General features: G+C 36.5%; 2 protein-coding genes across 2 annotated transcripts in view; both read right to left on the reverse strand.

Moving 5' to 3' along the window:
* The window catches only part of LOC105233992 (UDP-glucose 4-epimerase), a 199,652-nt gene that overhangs the window by 78,693 nt on the left and 108,714 nt on the right, over nucleotides 1-12,245 (reverse strand). The gene's annotated exons all lie outside the window — the stretch shown is intronic.
* Nucleotides 1,436-10,990, reverse strand: LOC105233999 (acyl-coenzyme A thioesterase 13). Its single transcript, XM_011216193.4, has 2 exons — nucleotides 10,832-10,990; nucleotides 1,436-1,904 (listed from the first exon to the last, which is right to left on the reverse strand). The coding sequence occupies exons 1-2, from the start codon at nucleotides 10,919-10,921 to the stop codon at nucleotides 1,563-1,565; spliced, it is 432 nt and encodes a 143-aa protein (XP_011214495.2). The 5' UTR covers nucleotides 10,922-10,990; the 3' UTR covers nucleotides 1,436-1,562.

A 12,245-nucleotide genomic window follows, 5' to 3' on the forward strand; every position in this document is an offset into this window, starting at 1 on the left:
TTGTTAACTCGGCTATAATCGCGTAAGCGGAGTCTACGCCAATTAAGAAGAAGAAGATACCAAATTTAATGCAAGTACTCCTTTAATGTGGTGCGGTATTATATAATAATAATAATAATAATAATAATAATAATAATAATAATACCCAACGATTGCCCTCCTCCCGCCCAACCGACGCGTGTGGCGCAATTCGCGAACGAGCGGAATTAGCCAAGTCATAAAAGGCAAGAGAGTCTTAAGCGTTGCGATCTTAAGCTGCTCAGCTACAGAAACAAAAATTTCAACAGCCAAAATTAAGAATTAAAATAAAGTTTATAATTTTTAAATGTTACTAATTGAGAGTAGATAAAATAATTTTTTTAATGGTAAAGAGTGAGTCTGTTAGATCAAATGTGCTATACGGCGGAATGGTTCGTTTAACTCAATATTTGTTCTAGAAAGTTTTAAAAGTAAGGGTCCAAACGAATAAAAACAAGAAAGAAATTTAAGTAGGCAATATAAAATAACACTTACAATTGCACTACTTAAAATGTAGTACAAAAACAAATTGAAAATGACTCGGCGGAATAAATTAAATTTAGCCAACACACAATTAAAGTAAATTTCAATTACTTTAATAGAACAATATTACAGTGATACTTATCTTAACGGATCATTCAATTCGGATATTTTACACAAAGTTTTAAATATTTTATAAATGAAACAAATTTCTAAGTTTCTAAGAGCACGAAAGCATAGCTGTACACGAGAAAAGTTGCCAGATGGTTGTTTAAAAATCACAACTTGGGTTAAATGTGCGCTCCATGCAATAATGCTATAATTCAGCTGTTCTTCAATTATCCGAGGAAGTCTTTTCTATAAATATTTCATTAATTCACTATAATCAATTAATATAATAACTATTATGTTTAAGTGTACTTTCGTTTAACAGCGAAGAAGTCAATACGCGGGTAAACGCTGATTTTTATTTGTGACAAATTGTTATGAATGCCACTGAAAATACTCTTGCATTGTTGCAATTTTGTCGCAAAATAATTTCCACATAAAAATAAACAGCTGGTTTGCGACATTGCCATTTTGAGAAGTTTACAATAAAATATTCTATTCGACTGTAATTTCAGTTAGGTTAAGAATATTTCAAATATATTCAAGTTTATTTTTTAATTAGTACAAAATATCGAGACTGGCAACCTTTCTTTTAAGAGAGCAATCTGAATAAGAAAGCTAACTCGTTTCAACGGAAAAAATAATTAAATTTTCACAAATATCTACGTAAGGACAGCAGAAGAGGTGGTGAGTTTTCATTTCCATTGAAATAGCAACTGAACAATTACTCAATTGAGTACAACAATAACAACGTTATCACTGCAGAAGTGCGACACGTCGGTAACTAAATGAAGCATAAGTTACAACCTTACGTAATCAATGTCCAAACTTTTCAGCTTAATAAATAAGTTTTTATTAAAATCATATTTAATTATATATCTAAATAGTTATACCGAAAATTAGTGACTTTTATTTAACCATCCAGCGACTCCAAAAGTTTTAGTTAAGTATTAGTACTACAGAGATTCCACAAATTTCGTTTGACCTCCTTTGGCTACAATGGCTCCATCATTTTTCTGCATTAAAACGCATTCAATAAAAGCTAGTTTTTTGCCCGCTCTTATTGTATTTGCAGAAACTAGTATTGTGTCTCCTTCTTTAGCAGCTTTTAAGTAAGTGACATGTAAATCAACTGATACACCGGGATTACAAGGCTTTGACATTAAAGCGTACGTGGTCACCATATCCACGATTGTAGCTGTGAAACCGCCATGTAAAGTTCCACCACGATTGAGATGTTCAGGAGCTACCTTGAATTCCGCGGTGCATTTACCGTCAGCTCCGTCGATTATTTGAACCTTGAAAAGAAAAAGAACTAATTTTAGACATTAGGAGAGATAAAAGGGGTGAGTACTTGAATACCCAAATGTGCGTTTGTAAATGGAATTCTTTTAATAGATATTAAGGGTAATAATCCCTTTTTTGCATTTGTAATTGAGAGCGTATAGCTGCGTTTAACAACAGAATACCAAATTGGTCTTTACGACAGAGTATCGCCCAGCACAGACAGTTGAGTCGTTTGTCGCCATCTTGAGGGTATTTTCTAACACAATCAAACCTAATTATAGTAGGTAGAAATGTCAGAAAGAGGATGGAGTCATGTGTAGAAGTTCACGCAAGTGAGGAAAGTTCTTTGATCGCCATTCACTTAGGAGTGACCAGAAACGATTCTTTTACATATGGCTCAAGCAGCTTGCGACTTCCGGTTTTTGACCAAGTATCTTCTGGGTAGCCTAAGAAAATCCATTTGACGGCGAGCTAAGGTGAGAAGGCGAAACATCCCCTCCACAGGGTTGTGCTCAGGGTAAAACGTAAACTACGTAAAACAACAGTACCAACGGAAACTAATTAACAGCCCCCCCTTTTGATGACGACCATGGCAAAGGATGCTGACTAACTATATGACTAACAACAATGACTAAAATAAAACTGACATCACCGCGGTCTAAGAAATGCGATGGACGGGACAAGGACTGAGACGAGTAGGTCCTTGTGGCATTTACTACAGTGGTGTAGGATTCGTGGTGGGAGAGAGACTCCATCACCGAGTACTGTCATTCACCCCGGTGGATGAAAGTGTTACCACACTCCGCATAAAAGTGAAGTTCTTCAACATTTCGCTGATCGCTCACGTCCCAACGGAAGAGAAGAACGATGTGGCCAAAGATGCCTTTTATTAGCGCCTGGAGCGCACCTATGAGAGCTGCCCCCGCCACGATGTCAAAATCGACTTTAACGAGAGGGTGGGCAAAAAAGGTGTCTTTGGCACTACGGTCGGTAAGTTCAGCCTTCACGATGAAAACTCCCCACATGGATTTAGACTGATTGACTTCGCTGGGGCCAGAAATATGGTTATCTGTAGTACTAGGTTCCAGCATTTGAAAATTCATCAATCCACCTGTCTCTGGATCGAAAAACCACCATCATGTTGTGATAGACGGAAGACATGTCTCCAGTGTTTTAGATGTGCCTACGCTCTGAGGTCCTAACATTCGCACCCGCCTCTGTGCAGCAAAAAACGCACGCCAACAAACACAAGGAAGATTCGGCATCGAGAGCTCCAATCATAACAGACAGTCGAACGATTTTCTACTCGACTTGCACTACTGCTCTCTGAGAGCACTCGTCAACAACTCAACAACTCAGTATAAGGGAACTGTAGGACGGTATTTCAAACTCCTTACGTACAGCTGCAACCGAAACCATTGGTTTTTGGAAAATGTAAAAGAAAGTTGAGATACATACCGAGAGTTGAAGAGGGAAGCGAGACGCATTTGCAGACAGAAAAAGAAAGACGCCGAAATGCGTGAAGGGCTTAACAACCTGGCTGACAGGCGTAATGTTCGAAATTTCTACGAAAAGATGCGGCGGCTACCAGAAGGTTTCGAGACCGGAGCATACCCTTGGTGATACCCCAAAGGTGATCTGGTGACCGATGCCCAGAGCATACTAAAATTATAGAGAGAACAATTCTCCAACCTGCTGAATGACAGTGAAAGTATAACGCAGAGAGAAGGCAAACCCGATTCGCCAATCGATGACGCTGGAGCAGACGTTCTATTGCCGGACCATGAAGAAGTTCGAATAGCAATTACCCGTCTGAAGAACAACAATCAACAAGAAGCGGCGGGGCCGGTCGAGCTATTCAAACATAGCGGCGAAGAACTGATAAGGAGCACGCTGCAGCTTCTTTGTAAAATATGGTCGGACGAAAGCATGCCCAACAATTGGAATTTAAGTGTGCTATCGAGCGCATTGTGTGAAAGATTAAAGCCCACCGTCAACAAACTGATGGGACCTTATCAGTGTGGCTTTAAACCAGGAAAATCAACAACCGACCAAATATTCACCATGCGCCAAATTTTGGAAAAGACCCGTGAAAAGAGAATCGACACACACCATCTCTTCGCCGATTTTAAAGCTGCTTTTGACAGCGCGAAAAGGAGCTGCCTCTATGCCGCGATGTCTGAATTTGGTATCCACGCAAAACTAATACGGCTGTGTAAACTGACGTTGAGCGATACCAAAAACCAAACGAGGTTTCGTGCGACTTCTTCAACCTGCAGCTGGAGGAAATAATTCGAGCTGCAGAACTTAATCGAGCAGGTACAATCTTTTATAAGAGTGTACAGCTGCTGGCGGATGCCGATGATATTGATATCACCACTAAAAATGTCAGCCTGGAAATCCAACACAGGATAACTCTTGCCAACAGGTGCTACTTCGGACTGAGTAGGCAACTGAGAAGTAAAGTCCTCTCTCGACGAACAAAAACCAATCTCTATAAGTCACTCATAATTCCCGTCCTGTTATATGGTGCAGAGGCTTGGACGATGACAACAACTGGTGAGTTGCCGTTGCGAGTTTTCGAGAGAAAAGTTCTGCGAAGGACTTATGGTCCTTTCCACGTGGGCCACGGTGAATATTGCATTCGATGGAACAATGAGCTGAATGAGATATACGACGACATTGACATAGTTCAGCGAATTAAAAGACAGCGGCGACGCTGGCTAGGTCATGTTGTCCGAATGGACGTCTGAATGTATTCGACGCAGTACCCGCCGGGAAAGCAGAGGAAGACCTCCACTCCGTTGTAAGGACCAAGGGGAGAAGGACCTGGCTTCGCTTGGAATCTCCAATTGGCACCACGTAGCGAAAAGAAGAAATGACTGGGGTGCTGTTGTTAACTTGACTATAATCGCGTAAGCGGTGTCTATGTCTGTAAACAAGAAGGATGTCACAGAGTGTTATTATATTGCCGTACTTTGGATTATAATTGCGCAAATAAGCATAGTAACAAGAATAGATAAACTCTTACTGAGTGAGGTCTGATCGTATTCTGCGAACAGAGATACTTAGATACTTTTAGAATAATGAAGGAGTGGTTAAGGCGCAGTGTCCTCGCAGAATCAGTTCGAAAAGTGACATCGATAGGAGCAGAACTTGCTGTGCTATATTAATAGAAATATAAATTGAAGTTATTGTGCTAAAGTAGGATATGGAATGGAATCATCTACGAACAAAATCACCGATATCAGAAATGGAATCGGCTAATCGTGCCCGATCCCCGAAGCGCTTGATTCGCAGAACCGAAATCTAATGGGCGTAATCAAGTCCATGCAGATACCAAGACCGGTAGCAAATTATCCTCGAAAGCAGCTCACTTGTGATAGCCTTAAGTAAGGCGCTAGATGGCAAATGGTTATCGCAAATAATTTTCGCAGGCATAACCTGGACACAATTTAAGGAGTTGTTCATTCAACGCTTTGGAATGGAGACAACAACATCAATTTTAAGAAGCGTAATACGGAAGACGATGCACTAGAAAGGGGAAAAAACGCAAAACAAACAACCAGAAGAGGAACAGTAATTATAGAGCGAAATATTTGCCTGAATCCGACCGTTGATGCGAATTCCAATCCTAATCGTGCGAGATCGTAACAAATAAACATTAAGTGAATGGAAAATGAGAAGCGAACAAAATTATTAACACATCGAAAGAAGAAGTGCGCGTAGGTCGCAAATAGATAGTGAAGGGAAGTGGAACAGTAACAGTAGTGCAACAAGGGCGCTTCCTAATTCTTATAAATGTGTAAAACCATTATATAGTGTGCGTGTTGTTGACTGTTGGTAAATGATAATTGGCTAGTATCTGAATAACGAGATCCTGAGGTAGCCAAATTATCAGCTAAGCTATAAAAGTAATGAATTGCTAGAAAATTTACATAAAACCTATGAATTCAGAACATGCGTTTTATATTAGAAAAATGTAAAGAAACGGTAAAAACAAATGTTTTTCCGTAATCCCTAGAGCACTTAGATGGGCAGTGATTAATCACGTCCACGGATGCATTTAGGTTGGAAAGGACGTTGTCAAACTTTGTTCTTAGGTTTGTTGAGAATTATATATATCACCTGTAAATTAGGTAAGGGACCAGTTGGAAAATTGTAGGCTGAATTACATTCGATTCCAAAGGTAGACTTTCTCTGACACAAATTTTAATTAGCTCGCTCTCATACCGCTCTCAATTTTTGCTGCCGCTACAACTACGCAGAGCATAGCATTTGATTTTTGACAATTTTGACAGCTATAGTTTTTCACCTAACAAAATTTCGAGCAGAGCAGAGCACATACTTTTACATTGTTCTGATGTGGCTCTGCTACGGCTCTCATCACAGTGAGAACGGTAGCTATAGCATAGTAATAATTCTAGAAATTTTACTGCTACCAATTTGTTTATTTTATCTGGAAGCCTCAAACTTTATGTGCAGAAAAGTTAATGAAATATTCGTAAAAAATAAAAAGTGTGTGTTAGAATATTATGATTTAAAGTAAACACACGAGGACATATGGCTCATGGTTATATTTTGTATGTCATTGTAAAGTCATTGTCATAGTGGTACATAAGATTATAATTGCACAAATAAGCATAATAACAGGAATAGAGAACTGTTAGGTACTTTTAGAATAATGAATATTTACTTTCACACTTTCTGTTGGGAAATATTTTTTTACTATTTAAAGTTTTTGCTTAAGTTTTAATGGTTATAACTAGCATTTAGTAACTAAAATGTAAGATTCTTTAAAATTATGAATATTAATAAAATCGAAAACTGAGTCAACGCCAGGAAGTTTGGTAATTTTAAGACAAACGTAGTAAAATTTAATATTTAACTTTTAGTTGCATATCATAGGTCCATCCTGCTCAGACCTTAAGACTCATAGGAAGTAAACGAAGCGTTGTGTCCCCATCCTGCCATCGGATTACTGTAATGCTAGCCTCTACGGGAGTAAGCTACCTAACCAAGGTTCGCAACCTGTCAATGCCCACTCTGTAATGCGGCGGGATACCAAGCCTCTCCAAAGATGTTAGAAATTCAACTAGAATTACTAAAGCAATCGTAGTTATGATAATTTGACTAATTTTGGAATAAACATTCGTGATGAGTTCATATTTCGTGGAAGTGAATTGACAAAAGACAGGTGGAATTGATATCAAACCACTTTCAAGTATCAACCGGAATTTGCCTATTTCCAAATCTTATCGGATACGTTGTAAAATGTCTTCGACAATGTAATTATTATTCGTATCACATGAAGGCTTCAGTAGCATGCGAAGTAGCTATCGCATCGCCCATCGTTTGATTCCATTCATGCTTCTCAAAAGTTGCACACACCGTACCATTCACAGTACGCAATGACTCAAATTAAATTGAATTACGTACATTTATCAATAGCAACTGCAGGTAGAAGCTATCGTCGTTTTTGGGTGGATTGTATAAATACGGCCTAAGGCATTAATGGAGTGCACACCTGGATGTCAGTTTACTGGTTGGCCTTGCTTTCTGCGTAACTATTTCTTCGATGATGCATTCCATGTGTAATATCAAGGCACTTCCGAATAGAGCAATGTTATTGAAACGGATCACTGACGCAAGTTGAGATAAAACTCGTCGAGGTCAATTTTGTTGCTGGTGGTGTTTCCACTGGTGTTATGTATTCCCTAATTTCAAAAGTAAATATCCTACAAAGCGCTTTATTGCAGTTCATGTATCGACTCATTTGATACTTGCCGATCACATCTTGTTCAAGGCCAATAACCTCCATGTTGCTTTCTTTGGTGACGTACTTGCAAACATATTTGATCAATTTCACCAAACTGCAATATTCCACATTGATAGACTTACACAACAGTGGCGAATATGGTACGATCCATGTGTTGTCGACTTCGATATTCACTTCTCTAAGTTGAATGCTAAATGTTCTGCCATTGTAGTCTGGTGAGCAAATAGAGTAGATATCCAACATTTCCAGTTTTCGTTTCCGAATGAAAGGCACGTGGATAGTGTTTCGTGCATTTATTGTGAGATATACAAAACCGTAGTGGGATTGTGGTATCCGCAAGGTCCATGAACCATATTGGTTTTCATCACTTCGTATAAAACTGAATCTTTCTCTGCATTAGGAATTTTTGCAGAATTCGGGATCAATTTGATCTGCTGTAACCATCATCCACCATTCAAAGATTAATGTGAGCGAGCGGCAAACCTCTGTTTTGCAACGCAACAGAGTACATCTAACAGCACCATATACTCGTATACCATACGTTGCTTCAAGATAAAGTCCATCAAACATCGTAACTGTTGTTTGAAAAGTCGTGCTGTGACATCGTGACTATCGCTTGATGATTGACTGCGATCCGAAATTCCACACGTATGCCATCGCATCCTGGGAGTACTCGTTCATGTTTTTTGTGCTGCGATGATGGCAAAAATAAGACCGACCAAATTACATAAAGATAAAATAAAAGCAGCTTTGAAATCGACGAAGAGGTGGCGAGTGTGGATTCTCTTTTCACGGGAATTTTCCAAGATTTGGCGCATGGTGAATATCTGGTCAGTTGTTGATATCCCAGGTCTAAAACTGCACACTATCTTTGCGATTTAAAATGATTTTATACTTATATTTTGCAATTTCATATCCACTAACTTTTCATTAATTCCTTTGTACACATTTATTTTACATTATATGGTGCGAAAATAGTTTTAATTCAATTATTAACTTATTGTTCAATTCTATTTCTAATAACGAAAGAGTTCCAAACTTTTAAATAATCAGCGTTACCTTATCGACTTTTTTTGTAAATGAAGTAAAAAAATAAACAAAATAAATTATACCGAAAAAAAAGGATTTTTACAGTTGTTGTACATTATTCTTGTAAAACTGATTATTTGATATAACTCATTTGTTATTCTTAAATAAATAGTATTGAACAAGTTAAATCTTGATTTAAAACAATTTTTTCACTATATAATATAAAATAAATGTATACAAACGAATTAGTGTGTGTCAGTGGATATAAAATTGCAAATTATAAAAGTAAAATTAGTTTTCTATCGAAAATATACAGTGGCGGACAAAAGTCTACATACACCCCCTGTTTTCTTCGATGTGAGAGTACAAAAACTTTTTAGAAAAATGTGTTGATACAGTTTTATTCTAATCTTCTTTCTAATAACAACAAACTTAAAAAATCCATTAATTAATATAAAACTACAAATTTATGGAATAAAAACTCAAATGTTGTGTTGACAAAAGTCTACATACAGTACAAAAATATCTTAGTTCAGTGCGAAAAACTTTACAAAATGCTAGTTATTAAGACGTTTTAGTATTTATTTGGGTCCCCATTGGCATCTATAACTGCTTGAAGACGCTATGGCATTGATTCTGCTAAATTTGTCAACGCTGCAGATGTAATGCTGTTCCAAGGTTCCAATATGCGCTCTTAGAGTATAGCAGAGCGAGAAATTTGGTGCTTTCTAATTCTACGCTCCAAAATCTCCCAGACATGTTCAATAATATTCATATTTGAACTTTGAGGTGGTGTATTTAATTGCCTTGGAGTATAATAAAGCAACCAGTCCTTAACAATTTGCGCCGCATGCATCGGATCGTTATCTTGTTGAAATATCCAACCGGAACCGAACCCTAAAGTATCCACCAAAGGCTTCAAATTATGTTCCAACAGAGACTTATACTTATAACCGTCCATTTCATCTTCAATAAAGTCCAACTTTCTAACTTCAGAGGCCGCAACAGCTCCCCAAACCATTACGCTGCCGCCACCAAGCTTCACAATTGATACTACGTTCTTCGGTTCAAGCGTGGCGTTAGTTTTCCTTCAAATTTTAGCTCTTTCATCACTACCAAAAAGGGTGAATTTAGAATCATCTGTAAATGAAACCTTTTTCCAAAAATCCATTTTCTTTTCTTTGTGTTTTTTGGCGAACTTTAAACGAAGTTTCCGGGTAGGTACTCATTTGTGACGTACTTGCTATGCGTTTGGCTAAATTTGGAGCATTTACTTTTGGATTTTGGTCTACTTCGTTGAGAATCAGGCTGACGTCTCTACGAGATTGTTTTTTTGGGCGTCCACTGAGCGGTTTTTTTTCGTTGGAACCATTTTTTTTTTTAGTTTTTTAGAATTGTCTGTACTGTTGCTCGACTCAGTTTTAAAATTTTAGAAATTTCACCATATGATTTTTTTTCTTTTCTTTCTTTTATCACCAAATTTCTTACATCAATTGATATTTCATTTCGCGGAGCCATTATAGCTATTGAAATGTTTAAACCACAACTAAATTCAATAAATATCAAACAATAAACATATTGAAATAAAAGAAAAAGGCTAACGTCACCTTACTGTTAATATAACAATGTACAAAGTATAAGATTTGAACTGCATGTAGACTTTTGTCAAAGCAATTTTTGAGTTTTTCTTCCATAAATTTGTTGTTTTATGTTAAATAATGAACTTTTTAGTTAAATGTTATTATATTAATATTACAATAAAACTGTATTAAAACATTTTTCTAAAAACCTTTTGTACTCTCATATCAATGGAAATAGGGGGTGTATGTAGACTTTTGTCCGCCACTGTATGTACCTCAAATAGTTAATTTTCAACTTTAAACGCAAATACTCGCAAACAATAAGTTTTCTGCGGTTATAACTTGATCTGAAGAATTTTCTCTATCAGACTATACCCATTTTATTCCCGAAATCCTAGGACGGCATTCTAAAGCCAACCCGTCAGATTCAACATCTCGCCGATCAATAACAAAAACAGCAGATGAAGTTATATAAACAAAAAACTTGTCAACTTGGGATACCAATCATATTTCATTCAATCTTCATCCATTTTAAAAGAACTCTTTTCACCTTTTTCAAAGTGCTCTCGAACCCAGTTGATTTAGATATTATGTTCGATATAGCTTTAATAAAGTCGACACCTTTTTTACTTGTCCCCATTTCTACAATATTCGTATTTATTTACTTGAACTTTACTAGACCTCTCCCGGGTTGTCTACAGGCAATGAATGTTATCATGATAATTTTATGGTAAAAGTAAATGCGTATGCATCCGGCATTAATAGTTTTATAAAACTATATTCAAACGAAGGAATTGTAAATGGGGTTAAAAAGGATTGATAATAATATTTATTTGTGGATACAAAAAGATTGTTTGGGAAAACATTAGTATACCGTCCCAATCGGTGCAAAACATAAATGTAAAATAATTTTAAATCGAAAAAATACGTACTTCTAATAGTGGTAATTTTGAACTTCAAACGCAAATATCTCTAAAACAATAAGTTCCAACAGCTATAATATACAAATCCTTGACCTGGAAAGCCTCCTCTATCCGACCATACCCATTTTGTTCCCGAAATCTTGAAACGGTATTCTAAAGTAGACCCGACATTGTTGAGATTTGTTCTTTTTCTCGGGAATTGACATTTTGCACTAAATTGTTGTAATAATTATTAATTTGTTGTGTAATTTGGAACACATGATGGCTGGGATTTAGAATAGCATCCCCGGATTTCGGGAATAGAATGGGTATCACTGGATAGGTAACGTTCTCCAGATCACGAAAATATATATATATATTTGCCGCTGACTTATAGTTTTAAAGATATTTGCATTTAAAGTTGAAAAATTGACAACTTTCACATTGATAATTTGTGTATTGTGAATAACTTTTTCACTTATATTATGCACTTTTCACTTACTAACACTTCACTATAACGTTTCTGTTTATTAATTTTCTTAATATTTGTTGTAAATAAAGGTTTATTGTAATTATTTTATTTTAGTTAAATTCTCTGCATTTGCACATTAAGAAAAGGGTTGCCATGGTTATTTTTTCGAAGCGCGGCGCGGAGTAAAAAAATAAATTATTTCTTCAAGTAGTTTTGACAGCTGGTTACGCATTGTGAATGACCCACATTAGAAGAGCAAGAGAGAATAAACAAAGAAAATAAACTTTGTGCGTAATATGTATGTATGTATGTGTGTAGTAACATAATTATTTTCCTTGCGATTTAAGGAATGTTGTTGATGATTCGTAAGTTTTATACAACATTTCAAAATGAAATATACTTCATAACAATGTTTTTAACTAATTTAAGACGATTTTTATGATTACTTTGAATTTCCTACAAGAAACAATTGTTGATTTGATGTTTCTTCGCAAAACCAGGATTGCCATATTCGCATTTTATTGAAAAAAGGTATTGAAAATTAGTACCAGATTTCGTAAGAGCTGCATACTAGCACAAGTAAATTTATC

This window comes from Bactrocera dorsalis, chromosome 5, assembly GCF_023373825.1.
Source record: "Bactrocera dorsalis isolate Fly_Bdor chromosome 5, ASM2337382v1, whole genome shotgun sequence".
Lineage (NCBI taxonomy): Eukaryota > Metazoa > Arthropoda > Insecta > Diptera > Tephritidae > Bactrocera > Bactrocera dorsalis.

Excerpts from the sequence above, each read along its gene's own strand:
- LOC105233999 (XM_011216193.4), bottom strand. The coding sequence starts at position 10,921 with ATGGGGACAAGTAAAAAAGGTGTCGACTTTATTAAAGCTATATCGAAC. Across the intron at positions 1,905-10,831 it reads TCGAGAGCACTTTGAAAAAG|GTTCAAATAATCGACGGAGC; the intron begins GTGAAAAGAGTT and ends TTTCTTTTCAAG.